Source organism: Rhinoderma darwinii, chromosome 1 (assembly GCF_050947455.1).
Source record: "Rhinoderma darwinii isolate aRhiDar2 chromosome 1, aRhiDar2.hap1, whole genome shotgun sequence".
NCBI classification, from domain to species: Eukaryota; Metazoa; Chordata; class Amphibia; order Anura; family Rhinodermatidae; genus Rhinoderma; species Rhinoderma darwinii.
Genome location: NC_134687.1, coordinates 180,903,184 through 180,918,526, shown reverse-complemented (window position 1 = coordinate 180,918,526; position 15,343 = coordinate 180,903,184). Strand labels below are relative to the sequence as shown.

The following is a 15,343-nucleotide window of genomic DNA, read 5'->3' as shown; positions in this document are numbered from 1 at the left end:
GATGTAGCCGGTGCCAGTGCTGTTAATATATCAGTTGATATACTGAATTGGATGAATGTAGATATGGTCCAAGCTAAATTAAAGAAAATAAATGCGCACAAGGGCCCAGCACCAGATGGGTTACACCCTAGAGTTCTAGTTCAGTTATTTCTGTCCCCCTCGTCATAATATTTAGAGATTCTCTAGTGACTGGTTTAGTGCCAAGGGACTGGCATAGGGCAAATGTGGTGCCTATTTTCAAAAAGGGCTCTAGGCCTTCCCCGGGTAATTATAGACCAGTAAGCTTAACATCTATCGTGGGGAAAATGTTTGAGGGGCTATTGAGGGACTATATACAGGGTTATGTTACAATAAATAGTATTATAAGTGACAGCCAGCACGGTTTTACTAAGGACAGAAGTTGTCAAACCAACCTGAAAAGGCATTTGACACTGTCCCTCATAGACGTCTAATGGGTAAATTAAGGACTATAGGTTTACAAAGTATAGTTTGTAATTGGATTGAGAATTGGCTCAAGGACCGTATCCAGAGAGTTGTGGTCAATGATTCCTACTCTGAATGGTCCCCGGTTATAAGTGGTGTACCCCAAGGTGCAGTGCTGGGACCACTATTATTCAACTTATTTATTAATGATATAGAGGATGGGAGTAATAGCACTATTTCTATTTTTGCAGATGACACCAATCTATGTAGTATTGTTCAGTCTATGGAAGATGTTCGTAACTTGCAAGCTGATTTGAACACACTAAATGGCAAATGAAGTTTAATGTAGATAAATGTAAAGTTATACATCTGAGTACCGACACTCTGCAGGCATCATGTGTCTTAGGGGGAGCTACACTGGGGGAGTCACTTGTTGAGAAGGATCTGGGTGTACTCGTAGATCATAAACTAAATAACAGCATGCAATGTCAATCAGCTGCTTCAAAGGCCAGCAGGGTATTGTCGTATATTAAAAGAGGCATGGACTCGCGGGACAGGGATGTAATATTACCACTTTACAAAGCATTAGTGAGGCCTCATCTAGAATATGCAGTTCAGTTCTGGGCTCCAGTTCATAGAAAGGATGCCCAGGAGTTAGAAAAAATACAAAGAAGAGCAATGAAGCTAATAAGGGGCATGGAGAATCTAATTTATTAGGAAAGATTAAAAGAATTAAACCTATTAAGCCTTGAAAAGAGACGACTAAGGAGGGGCATGATTAACTTATATAAATATATGAATGGCACATACAAAAAATATGCGGAAATCATGTTCCATGTAAAACCCCCTCAAAAAACAAGGGGGCACTCCCTCCGTCTGAAGAAAAAAAGGTTCAACCTGCAGAGGCGACAGGCCTTCTTTACTGTGAGAACTGTGAATCTATGGAATAGCCTACCGCAGGAGCTGGTCACAGCAGGGACAGTAGATGGCTTTAAAAAAGGCTTAGATAATTTCCTAGAACAAAAAAAATATTAGCTCCTATGTGTAGAAATGTTTCCCTTCCCTTTCCCATTCCTTGGTTGAACTTGATGGACATGTGTCTTTTTTTCAACCATACTATGTAACTATGTAACTTAGGTAGAATTTCCATCTTTCAGTATACAGATTGGAATTCTTCAATATAGTAGAATGTTTTGACCTTTTTCAGAGATAAAGGCAATAGAAATTGAACTAAAGGCTAGGAACGGTTAAGAATGATAACAGTGACAGATTTGATAGAAAACCAGAGTGTCAGAATGAAAACTTTTATTTAAGTTAAGGAGAAATACAATCTTGATAAAGTTTCTGCATTTTATTCAGATAACTGATAAGCTAAAAAAGGAAGGAAATCTAGATATAATTTGTGATGCACCCATAATGATTTTAGGATGATGGTGTCACAGTCTGTGGGTATGTGGACCCACTAGGCCGCACAGCCGTAGCGGGGAGGCAGCTGGCCAAACAACAGAGCAGCCCAGCAATACAAAGTCCCACACTAGGGTACCTGAATAGTCCAGACAGTGGCCGAGGCTTTGGCACGGATACAGGTGGGTGCAGCAGGTTACGCCAGACGTGGCGGAGGACAGCACGTGCAGCAGGTTGCGCCAGATGGGGTGGATCACATTGGACGTAGAAGGTGACACTGGACATGGCAGATGACACTGGACGTGCAGATGCAGTTGGACACGACTCCAACACTAACAGGCTCAGGAGCAAGAACACAGCATGGGATACAGGTAGGAGGGCACGGGTAACAACAGGAACAGGATAACACTAAGGGACTATTTGCAAGACTGACATGGGAATACTAACAACGCTCAGGCAAGGATCAGAAGGGCAGGGCCCTTTTTATAGTCCAGGGAATTATGGGCAGTTGATGATGATGATTCCATTCGTGCGTGCGCTGGCCCTTTGAGGCCGGGCACGAGTGTGCGCACGCACCCTACGGGACACAGCGGACCAGAGTGGAAGTGACTACTGGCGTCTCCTGGGAAGCCAGCGCTCACAGATCCATGGCTGCGTCCGCCAGGGGGTGAGTAAACCCGACGGTCCGCGGCCATGGACGCTACAAATGGTAATAGAGCACAAAGGGAGCCCATCTATTTCTTAAATAAAAAGAAAGCTTACTAAACAGGAGTACAGTTTATTTAGTGGTAGTGTGGGAGAATTGTGGCATGGAGATCTAATTTATTTCAGTTACTACTATTGCACCAACATATTATGCAGCACTGTACAGAGGTCCTCTTTTACTGTCCCAATTAGGGCTCATAATCTAAGTTCATTATTAGTATGTTTTTGGGGTGAGGGAGGAAACCCATGCAGAACATACAAACTCCATGCAGATGTCATCCTTGGTTGGATTTGAACCCAGGACCCCAGCTTTGCAAGGCAATATTGCTAACCACCGAGCCACCAAGGATAATTTATCAGCGTTAGGGCGAGAAATGCAATGAAAGGTAAGCTGCAGAGTTTACAAAGCATTTAATACCCCAATGGAAAAGCGCAGTATATTTCAAACTTTAAAGAGGCTCTGTCACCAGATTATAAGTGCCCTATTTCCTACATAATCTGATTGGCGCTGTAATGTAGATAACAACAGCGGCTTTTATTTTGAAAAACAATAATTTTTTAGCAAGTTATGAGCAATTTTAGATTTCTGCTAATTAGTTTCTAAATACTCAACTGGGCGCTTTTAACTTTTGACCAAGTGGGCGTTGTAAAGAGAAGTGTATGACGCTGAGCAATCAGCGTAATACACTTCCCTCCATTCATGTCCCTTTGTACTCAGCACAGCGTGATCTCACATTAACTTTACTGAAGTGTCTTGAGAGTGAATAGACATTGCCTCCAGCCAGGATGTGATGTCTATTCACACTCCCGACACTTCGGTAAAGTTTGTGGGACTTACACGGCACAGCCTGATCTCGCGAGATCACGCTGTGCTGAGTACAAATGGACATGAATGGAGAGAAGTGTATAACGCTGATTGCTCAGCATCATACACGTCTCTTTACAATGGCCACTTGGTCAAAAGTTAAAAACGCCCAGTTGGGCATTAAGAAACGAATTAGCATAAATCTAAAATAAATCTAAAATTGTTCATAACTTGCTAAAAAATGATCGTTTTTCAAAATAAAAGCCACTGTTATCTACATTACAGCGCAGATCAGATTATGTAGGAGATAGGGCACTTATAATCTGGTGACAGAGCCTCTAAGCAGGAATGCCTGAAGTGCAGGGAATTCTAAGGAGATTTAATACACTGCCTATGGAAATTGTCTGGCTATTGGTAGATTATGGAAAAATGTCTAGCGATATCTAGAGCATATTCTAGGTAGGGAAATCCTGGATCCACGGTTAGGTCTTTTTTATTATTCGGATAAAGGAGATGATAGGCAGCTAAAGGATCTTATACATCTCACAATACTGGCTACTAAGAAATGTATTCTTACAGAATGGATCTCCATGTACTTTCTCTCCATTGTGCAAAGATGAGAGGATTTTTTTTGGTGATAGAATAAAGAAGGTATATACATTTTATTAGATAGAGATGGTTGCAGGCTGGGATGGGTGAAGGTGTAGTGAGGATATAGAGGATTTAATTTTGTATTTATTTATTTGTTTTTTTATATAAAATAGGCTCCTAATTAAAAGGGGGCAATGTGAGAAAATGAAATAAAGATCGTTATAATTAATTTTTTTATTTTTAAAAATGGGTTTTTGAAAGATTCTCCACATATTGATACTGTAAATTTGTCGCAGATTTTCGGTGCAGAATCCTTGCCTTCTGAACATGCCCTGTAGATATTGATAATAAGGAACATAGTCATTATTTCTTATTAGATGTCTATCTTAGATGATTTCTTAAATGTTCTCCATGTGTTCCTACACAGGTTTCTGCACTACTCTCCAGCCACTTGAGTTGCGGCACCGCTGTTATAGTTGGAGTGGCTCCTTCACTATCCAAACTCTCATTTCCACCAATATTGCTTCTCACTGGACGAACCTTGAAAGGAGGTTTATTTGGAGGTGTGTAACAATAATGTGTAAAACTTGCTTTGGCACAGAAATACCAACCTATGGGGGGCATAGTACTTGGATTTTTTTTTAGAAACACCCATTAAAACATTCTGCGTTTGCCCCGATAGCCTAGTACTCATTATTATTATCTTTTTCTGTTTAGGCTTTAGGGGCAAGGACAGTGTTCCTCAACTAGTATTAGATCTGATTTCCGAGAAGTTCAAAGTTGATGGTTTGCTAACTCACAAATTGGCATTTAATGAAATAAATAAAGGTTTTGACCTGTTACGCAAAGGTGAAAGGTATGTTTGAATTGTTCTTTGGATAAACATATAAAACAAACATAGAATATTATAAATGTCATATTTTTGAACCTCACAATAATCTGTTATATTAATGTAGGACAATATGAATACACTAAAAGGGAACATTTTAAACTAAATTCTCAAAATTAGGCAAACATGTTCTTAGTGCTTTCTAAGGGTATGTTCACACGCTGAGAGGCATTTACGTGTGAAAAGACAGACTGTTTGCAGCTGCCTCGTTTCACACGTAAATGCTCCTCCTCGCATTTTGCGAGGCGTCTGTGACGCTCGTAAATCTTGAGCTGTGCTTCATTGAGTTCAATGAAGAACATCTCAAATTACGTGGCAAAGAAGTGCCCTGCACTTCTTTGCCGAGGCAGTCAATTTACGCGTCGTCGTTTAATAATACGCCTCGTTTACGCCTGAAAATAGGTCGTGTCAACCCAGCCTGATACTAACGTGAGACAGACACGGTTAATGTACACCTTGCTGCGGACTCCAAAGAATGGCATTGTGGCCCACATATGGTCTCGAGTTCATACATAGGCTGTGCATGTAAACTCCAGAATCTATAAAAGGGGATAAAGTGAAAATACAGCTATTTCCTAGAGTGGAAGCGCCCATTCCAAGTCCCAAAGTCTTACTTAAATGGTCCCTGCCAATTGGGGGATCTATGGATGTTTCCTGGCAGGCTATGAATAGGAGTAGTGATTCTAGAGAATGATTCTAGAGAATGTTTAACCATTCTTTCATATATTGTTTAGGTTACTAAATTAATGCTCCGATACTTACACAACAATATAATGCATTTCTAGATGGACCTTTGATTAGTTATCTGATGAGATTACCACTTTAATGAAATTTAGTCTGAATTATCTTTGTAGTGCCCCCCTGCCCATTTTCTTGTTGTGATTTGTTTCAGGATATTTTTTATGTTTGTGTATTAACCCTTTCCCACCCTGCACTATAATAGTACTTCACAGGAACTGCATAGAACAGAACCGATGTACTATTTTGGTACAGTCATGGTGTGGATACAGGAGTTGTGCCCGTGCTATCACTTGCGGGTGTTGGCTGTATTATGTAGCCGACACACTGCTTTAATGACTAGGATCAGCAATAACTCCATTACTGGCCATTTAACCCCTTAAAAGCCTTGGTCAATGCTGACCACGGCATCTAAGTGGATAAACAGAGGAAAAGGGCTCCCTCTGTCACCGCATCTGTGCCCCCGCGATGCTATTGTGGGGTGCCAATGTGTCAATTTTTTTTGACACACACTGCCCTCTGTAGATAATGACACACAGCTCTTTGTAGATACTGCCACAGCCCCCCTGTAGATAATGCCACACACTGCCTTCTGTAGATACTGCCACATAGCCCCCTGTAGATACTGCCACACAGCCCCCTGTAGATACTGCCACAGCCCACTGTAGATAATGCCACACACTGCGCCCTGTAGATAATGCTACACAGCCCCCTGTAGATACTGCCACAACCCACCTGTAGGAAGTACCACACAGCCCCCTTATACATAGCACCCCTGTAGATGGCACCACCCTGTTGATGGCACACCCTACTATAGGTGGCACCCCCCTTCCTGTAGATAGCGCCACTGAAGGGGACCGCTCCAGGAGAAGTCCCAGACTTCCCTGTTCATATATAGACATCTCCTAGAGTGGTCCCCTGCTCCTGAAGCGGAATCCCCGACCACAGCGGCCCATCGGCTGGTGATTCCACTCCAAGAGAAGTCCCTGACTTCACTGTCCATATATGGACGGTGAAGTCAAGGACTTCTCCTGTAGCGGAATCGCCGGCCACAGCTGTGTCGGGCATGGCTGTGACTGGGGTTTCAGCTTCAGGAGTAGTCCCTGACGTCACTGTCCATATATGGATAGTGACATCAGGAACTTCTGCTGGAGCGGAATCACCGGCCACAGCGCCGGCTGCTGTGGCCGGGGATTCCTCTTCAGGAGACGTTCCTGATGTCACTGTCCTAATATATGGACAGTGAAATCAAGTACTTCTCCTGGAACTGAATCATGGCCTGTTGTGGCCGGGGATTCCGCTTCAGGATTAGGGGACCGCTCCAGGAGTCCCTGAGGTCACTGTCCATATATGGAGAGTTTTTTGTGTGATATCACGATGCAGCAAGTTATCAGTCAAGATAGATCTGGCTACATCTGTAGGCATAGCCAGAGAAATGCACACACTCCACAGAGACACAGAAATTGCCTTAGGGTAAAATCACACACAGAGTTTTGATACCGTTTTTTGTTGCAGTTTTTTTAACCAAAGTCAGAAGTCAAGCTAAAGAAAGAAAAGGTGTATAGAAAAGACTGAGGCATCTCCATTCTTTGGTGTCCACTCCTGTGTTTGGCTCAAAACCTGAGCCAAAAACTGCATCAAAACTCTGTGTGTGGTCCTGGCCATAGAGAGACAAACACATGAAAGAGTCAGAAGGAGACAAACACAGAAATCAGATATCCGAGATAGAGAGCAACGAGATAGGGAGAACAGATTAAAAAAAGAGAGAGTTAAATTGAATGTGTTGCCAAATAAAAAAAGTTTTTAAGTAACTTACTTACTTTTATTATATGTTATACGTTTTTTTGCTATATATTTTTTTTGCCACAAGGTGAAAAGTATTAAAAATTAAATAATAATTTGACATGTGTTTTCCTATGTTGGCCACCAGAGGGAGCACTTCCCGGAATTACAGCAAGGGGAATCAGGCAAAGCAGCCTGACCTACAGCTGCTGTAAATGTGGGAGGGAAACTCACCCGCTCTCTATTTTTGGGTACAAGTCAGGAAAAGGTGTCTTTAAATTGCTAAGAAGCGTCCAGCTCCCATTTTGGGAGTCTATTTGGCAGGAACTACAGGACACACTGAAAGGCTAAGAATGATGAAAGTCAAGAGGGAAGACCCTGTGGTGAATGACTTTTCAGTCGACAGGTTCACACGGCGTGTATTTGACTCGGATTTTGACGCATTTTATGTGCCGGAAAACGCGTCAAACACTTGATTAAGCTTCTCATTTACATCAATGGGAAAGAGCGCCGTTAGTACATACAACACAATTTTTTGTGCAAGCACTTTTAAAAAACCTGTTGCGGAAAAAAAAAAGCGTCTTGACAATTCTTTGGCAGGTAAAACATGCCAAATGTTCCCATAGTCAATGGGAGTCCTAATTACGCAAAATCCGTAAAAAAAACACGGAAAAAAATACATAAACGCTAGTGTATTTGACATGTTTTTTTGAGCGTCGTGTGAACATGCCCTAAGGGAATTATTTTTCATTGGCCTGTAGTTTCTATTGTGGTGCATGTTTGGTGTGTGTGTATGTGTGGGGGGGTGCTCGACGGAGCAGCGGTGCTCGTGGCTGATCCTTCAAAACAGCTGATAAGCGGCCGTGAAGGATCATAAGCGCACGTGTGCCAGCTGATCCTTCATACCTGCCAATCAGCTGTTTTAAAGGAACAGCGGCAAGCACTGGTGCTCCGTCGAGCGCCCCCACACACAAACCCCCATAAACAGGCAACCGCACCACACACAGACCCCCACACACACAAACCCCCCCACACAAACACAAACCCCCCCCCCTTCCGCGCACACACACACACACACACAGAGCTTACCTGCATGTTTGGGGGTGTTTGTGTGTATGTGTGTGTGGGGGGGGGGGTGCTCAATGGAGCAGTGGTGCTAGTGAGCCACTGATCCTTCATAGCCACCAATCAGCTCTTTTGAAGGAACAGCGGCGAGCACCGCTGCTCCGGCAAGCCCCAATGCCCATTGTGTAGAAGAGATCAGAGAAGATAGAAGCAGCGAAAGCTGCTTCTATCTACTCCTCAGGGTCCCCGGCAGTTACTGACTGCCGGAGACCCGACATTCAGCTGCCCTCTTACTCAGGCAGCAAGCTAAAACCCGCGCTGTAAATAGTCTACGTCGCGGGTTTTAAGAACTCAGACCGCCGGCTGTAAATACACAACCAGAGGTCGGGAACCGGTCAAGAGTTGTGGAAAATATTTTGAGAAGGTTTTACTTATTGTTGAAGGAGTTTTTCAGCCAATAAGAATTGATGGCCTATCCTCAGGGATCCACGCCGATCAGCTGTTTTGAAGCTGTTTTGAGCGATCAGCTCGTATGAGCAGTGATTGCCTACCTGCACACACACACACAAACTCACACACACACACACACACACACACACACGTGTGTATATATATATATATATATATATATATATACACACACACAGTGAAGGAAATAAGTATTTGATCCCTTGCTGATTTTGTAAGTTTGCCCACTGTCAAAGACATGAACAGTCTAGAATTTTTAGGCTAGGTTAATTTTACCAGTGAGAGATAGATTATATTAAAAAAAAAAAAAAGAAAATCACATACTCAAAATTATATATATTTATTTGCATTGTGCACAGAGAAATAAGTATTTGATCCCCTATTAACCATTAAGGGTATGTGCACACGTAGTGACCAAAAACGTCTGAAAATATGGAGCTGTTTTCAAGGGAAAACAGCCCCTGATTTTCAGACGTTTTTTGAGCAACTCACGTTTTTCGTGGCGTTTTTCGCTGCGTATTTTACGTCCGTTTTTGGAGCTGTTTTCATTGGAGTCTATGAGAAAACGGCTCCAAAAACGTCCAAAGAAGTGTCCTGTACTTCTTTTTACGAGGCTGTATTTTTACGCGTCGTCGTTTGACAGCTGTCAAACGACGACGCGTAAATGACTGGTCGTCTGCACAGTACGTCGACAAACCCATTCAAATGAATGGGCAGATGTTTTCCGACGTATTGTAGCCCTATTTTCAGACGTAAAACGAGGCATAATACGCCTCGTTTACGTCTGAAAATAGGTCGTGTGAACCCAGCCTTAGGTATGTGCACACGCTAGCTGTCATTTACGTGTGAAAAGACAGACTGTTTGAGAGAAAACAGCTGCCTCGTTTCACACGTAAATGCTCATCCTCGCATTTTGCGAGGCGTCTGAGACGCTCGTAAATCTTGAGCTGTGCTTCATTGAGTTCAATGAAGAACAGCTCAAATTACGTGGCAAAGAAGTGCCACGTAAATTACAGGTTGTCTGCACAGTACGTCGGCAAAACCATTCAAATGAATGGGCAGATGTTTGCCGACGTATTGTAGCCCTATTTATGCGCCTCGTTTACGTCTGAAAATAGGTCGTGTGAACCCAGCCTCAGACGTAAAACGAGGCATAATACGCCTTGTTTACGTCTGAAAATAGGTCGTGTGAACCCAGCCTAAGAGTTCAGCCTCCTCCAGACCAGTTACACCCTCCAAATCAACTTGGTGCCTGCATTAAACACAGCTGTCTTAAATGGTCACCTGTATAAAAGACTCCTGTCCACAGACTCAATTAATCAGTCTGACTCTAACCTCTACAACATGGGCAAGACCAAAGAGCTTTCTAAGGATGTCAGGGACAAGATCATAGACCTGCACAAGGCTGGAATGGGCTACAAAACCATAAGTAAGACGCTGGGCGAGAAGGAGACAACTGTTGGTGCAACAGTAAGAAAATGGAAGACATACAAAATGGCTGTCAATCGACATCGATCTGGGGCTCCATGCAAAATCTCACCTCGTGGGGTATCCTTGATCCTGAGGAAGGTGAGAGCTCAGCCGAAAACTACACGGGGGGAACTTGTTAATGATCTCAAGGCAGCTGGGACCACAGTCACCAAGAAAACCATTGGTAACACATTACGCCGTAATAGATTAAAATCCTGCAGTGCCCGCAAGGTCCCCCTGCTCAAGAAGGCACATGTACAGGCCCATCTGAAGTTTGCAAATGAACATCTGGATGATTCTGAGAGTAATTGGGAGAAGGTGCTGTGGTCAGATGAGACTAAAATGGAGCTCTTTGGCATTAACTCAACTCGCCGTGTTTGGAGGAAGAGAAATGCTGCCTATGACCCAAAGAACCCCGTCCCCACTGTCAAGCATGGAGGTGGAAACATTATGTTTTGGGGGTGTTTCTCTGCTAAGGGCACAGGACTACTTCACCGCATCAATGGGAGAATGGATGGAGCCATGTACCGTCAAATCCTGAGTGAGAACATCCTTCCCTCCACAGGACATTAAAAATGGCTCGTGGCTGGGTCTTCCAGCATGACAATGACCCGAAACATACAGCCAAGGCAACAAAGGAGTGGCTCAAAAAGAAGCACAATAAGGTCATGGAGTGGCCTAGCCAGTCTCCAGACCTTAATCCCATCGAAAACTTATGGAGGGAGCTGAAGATCCGAGTTGCCAAGCGACCTTAATCTTAATGCCTTGAAATCTTAATGATTTACAGGTTTTTCTACAAAGAGGAGTGGGCCAAAATTCCATCTAACATGTGTGCAAACCTCATCATCAACTACAAAAACCGTCTGACTGCTGTGCTTGCCAATAAGGGTTTTGCCACCAAGTATTAAGTCTTGTTTGCCAAAGGGATCAAATACTGATTTCTCTGTGCACAATGCAAATAAATATATATAATTTTGACAATGTGATTTTCTTTTTTCTTTTTTATATAATCTATCTCTCACTGGTAAAATTAACCTAGCCTAAAAATTCTAGCCTGTTCATATCTTTGGCAGTGGGCAAACTTACAAAATCAGCAAGGGATCAAATACTTATTTCCTTCACTGTGTATATATATATATATATATATATATATATATACACATATACACACACACACACACACACACACACACACACACACACACAATCATTCAACATGTATATAATCCTTAGAGTATTGTTTTACCCCAGCTGCTGGTTCTAGACCCTTAGCACATCAATGTAAAGCCATTGGTGTTAAGAGACTCTTCCACCTTTAAGAAGTTGATATCTATAATATAATTAGCCCTATAATTACGCCAGTTATCCCCTGCCAACACAGCCAACTGCTTAATTCTGGACCAGAAATTACTCACTAGAAATATATATTCTAGTTTAAACATGATCACAAATCCAAGTACCTTGAATGACTCCTAAAGCATACAGCATGAGGATGAACATACATGCAAGGAGTGGTAGTAGAACAGTCATTTTATAATGCATCATATATTTATGAACATGTTAAATTGATTAAGAATAAGGTACTATATAGCTATATGAGGGCTTATTTTTGCGGGACAAGTTGTAATTTTTCATGGCCCCATTTAATGTATCATATAATGTACTGGGGAACTGCAAAAAAAATTATTTGTGGGGTGAAATGGAGAAAAAATATTGTGCGGTAAAAACTACATGTTCACTTTATTCTATGGGTTGATATGATTACGGCAATACCAAATTGATGTTTTTTTTTTTTATTCCAAAGCCCTAGATGCCACAGTTGCGATTCACTTAAGGGGTGAAAAGAATTAAAGAGATTTTTGATTCCACCCATTGAAGTAAGGTGTAGGCTGTATTACAATGCCGACACCCGCTGATTATGGAGCGCGCGAAGTCTGTGAGCCTACACCATAGTACCCCTTAACGGCTGCCACCAACATGTCATTAAGGGGTTAAGGACGCAGTCTATTTTCACCTTTAGAATGCAGTGTTTTGTTGTTTTTTTAAACGTTGCATTGCGAGAGTCATAACTGTAGCTGTATGAGGGATTGTTTTTTGTGGCACAAGTTGTAGTTTTATTGGCACTATTTTGGGGTACAGATAATAAATTTTTAGTAGGGGGAATGCGCTGTGCAGTATAAATAATATGTTAACTTTGTTCTATGGGTTGGTATGATTCAAGCAATTTCAAATGTAAAAAGTTTACGGGGTCGGGGGAATGGGAAAAATCCGCAATTCCGCCTTGTTTTTTTCATTTTCTTTATTACGCTATGGGTGATGCAGTTTAAATAATATGAAATCTTTTTTTGTACGAGTCGTTATGTTTGTGGCGGTACCATACAGTACAATGCCTTTTTAAAGTATTTACACCTTGGTGTTTTTCCTGTTTTGTTGCATTACAACCTTGAATTAAAATAGATTTTTTTGGAGGTTTGTACCATTTGATTTACACAACTTGTCAACTTTGAGGGTGCAAAAGGTTTTTTACTGTGACAATAAGTGTATGTTCACACACAAACTCAAAAACTTCTCAAAATAAGGAGCTGTTTTCAAGGGAAAACAGCTCCTGATTTTCAGATTTTTTTGAGCAACTCGCATTTTTCGCGGTATTTTTTACAGCCGTTTATGGAGCTGTTTTCAATAGAGTATGAAAAACGGCTCCAAAAACGTCCCAAGAAGTGTCCTGCACTTCTTTTGATGAGCCGTCATTTACACACCGTATTTTGACAGCGACGCGTAAAATTAAGGCTCGTGGGAACAGAACACCGTAAAACCCATTGAAAGCAATGGGCAGATGTTTGTAGGCATATTAGGGGCGTTTTTTCAGGCGTAATTCAAGCATAAAACGCCCGAATTACGTCTGAAAATAGGCCGTGTGAACATACCCTTACAAAAATTAAGACAAAAAAAAAAAGTGATTAATGTGCATAAGTATTCACCACTGGAAAGTCAATACTTTATGGAGCCACATTTTGCAGTAATCACAGATTAATCTTTCTTAGGATATGTCCAGACATAGATTTTTGGCTGTTCTTTCTGGCAAAACTGTTCCAACTCCTTCAAGTTAGAAGATTGCGTTGGTGTACAGAAGTCATGCCACAGATTCTCAATTGGATTGAGGTCTGGGCTTTGACTAGGACATTCCAAGACATCTCAGGGTATGTTCACACGCCCTATTTACAGACATAATTCGGGCGTTTTACGCCTCGAATTTCGCCTGAAAATACGGCTCCAAAGCGTCGGCAAACATCTGCCCATTCATTTGAATGGGTTTTACGATGTACCGTGCAGACGGTCTCTTTTTTTACGTGCCGCTGTCAAAAGACGGCGGGTAAAAAAGACGCCCGCGACAAAGAAGTGCCTGTCATTTCTTGAGACGTAATTGGAGCAATTTTTCATTGACTCCATAGAAAAACAGCTCCAATTACGTCCGTAATGGACGCTGTGAAAAACGCCTGCACATGCCATTACGTCTGAAATTCAGGAGCTGTTTTCGCCTGAAAACAGCTCCGTAATTTCAGCCGTAACGGAGGCTGCCGTGTGAACATACCCTAAATGTTTCCTCTTAAACCTCTCCAGTGTAGCCTTAGCAGTAAGTTTAGGGTCATTGTCCTGCTGGAATGTGAACCTCTGTCTCAGTATCAAATCTCTGGTAGACTGAAACAGGTTTTCCTAAAGAATTACCCTGTATTTATTGCCCTCCATCTTTCCTTCAACACTGACTAGTTTTTCAGCACTTGCAGATGAAAAGCATCCCCACAGCATGATACTGCCATCGCCATGCTTCACTGTGGGAATGATTTTCTTGGAGTGATGGAAAGTGTGTTTGCGCCCCACATAGCGTTTAGTATAAGGGACAAAAATTTCAATTTTAGCCTCATCTGACCAGAAAACCTTCCATGTGTTTAGGGCGTCTGCCACATGCTGTTTGGTAAACTTAAAACTAGTTTTCTTTTGTTTTTCTTTGTTTGGCTTTTTCTGGCCGCTCTTCCATAGCCCCACTCTCTGGAGTATATGGCTTATAGTGGTGCTATGGACAGATACTTCCATCTCCGCTGTGAATCTTTGGAACTCCTTCAGTTTTATAGTTGATGTCTTTGTTGAATCTCTGATTAATGCCCTCCTTGCCCTTGCTGTGAGTTTTGGTGGGCGGCCTTCTCTTGTCAGGTTTCTAGTTGTGCCATATTCTTTCCATTTTGTTATAATAGATTTAATGGTGCTCCGTTATGTTTGAAGTTTGGGATATTTTTTTTACATTCCACCCCTGATTTATACTTCTCTACAACTCGGTCTCTGACCTGTTTGGAGAGCTCCTTGGTCTTCATGTTGCTTGATTAGTGACTCCGGATCCTTTCAGAACAGGTGTATTTATAATGAGATCATGTGACAGGTCATGTGACACCTTGATTGCACACAGGACAACCTTATTCAACTAATTATGTGACTTCTGAAATTAATTGGTTTGACCAGACCTTATTTAGGGGTTTCATAGCAAAGGGGGTTCATGAACATGAACACACAACTTTTCCGTTTTTAGTTTTTTTTTTTTTTTTTTTTCATTACACTGTAAAAATTTGGACTATTTTGTTAGGTCCTTTAAAAAAAATCAACTTCAAAATCTATTTGAATTCTAGGTGGTAATGTAACAAAACACGTGGGTGGCAAAACACAAAAGGGGTGAATCCTTTCACAAGGCACTGTATATCTAATAGGAAAAACAGAAAGGGGTAAATACTTTCACAAGGCACTGGGGGTATATATTTTTGCAAGGCACTGTAAATTTTTTTTTTTTTATATTTTTAAAAAAAAACCATTTAATATCGTTTTTTTAGGAGCACTATGTGAGTAAACATTATTAAACTTAATTCCACTTTTTTTTTTTCTCATTAGGGGAGTAAAAGCTGTGATCCTTTAATCGCTTACATAATGCTTTAGAATACTTGTTATACTGACAGGCAATAATG

The 15,343-nt window shown here is 41.7% G+C and overlaps 1 protein-coding gene across 2 annotated transcripts in view; it reads left to right on the top strand.

Moving 5' to 3' along the window:
- Positions 1-15,343, top strand: part of LOC142757550 (alcohol dehydrogenase 1-like) — a 122,153-nt gene that overhangs the window by 91,374 nt on the left and 15,436 nt on the right. For both annotated transcript variants that reach the window (XM_075860628.1, XM_075860627.1), the window contains exons 7-8: positions 4,356-4,491; positions 4,646-4,784. In XM_075860628.1, coding sequence (XP_075716743.1) covers positions 4,356-4,491; positions 4,646-4,784 — 275 coding nt within the window. The remainder of the gene's footprint in view (positions 1-4,355; positions 4,492-4,645; positions 4,785-15,343) is intronic.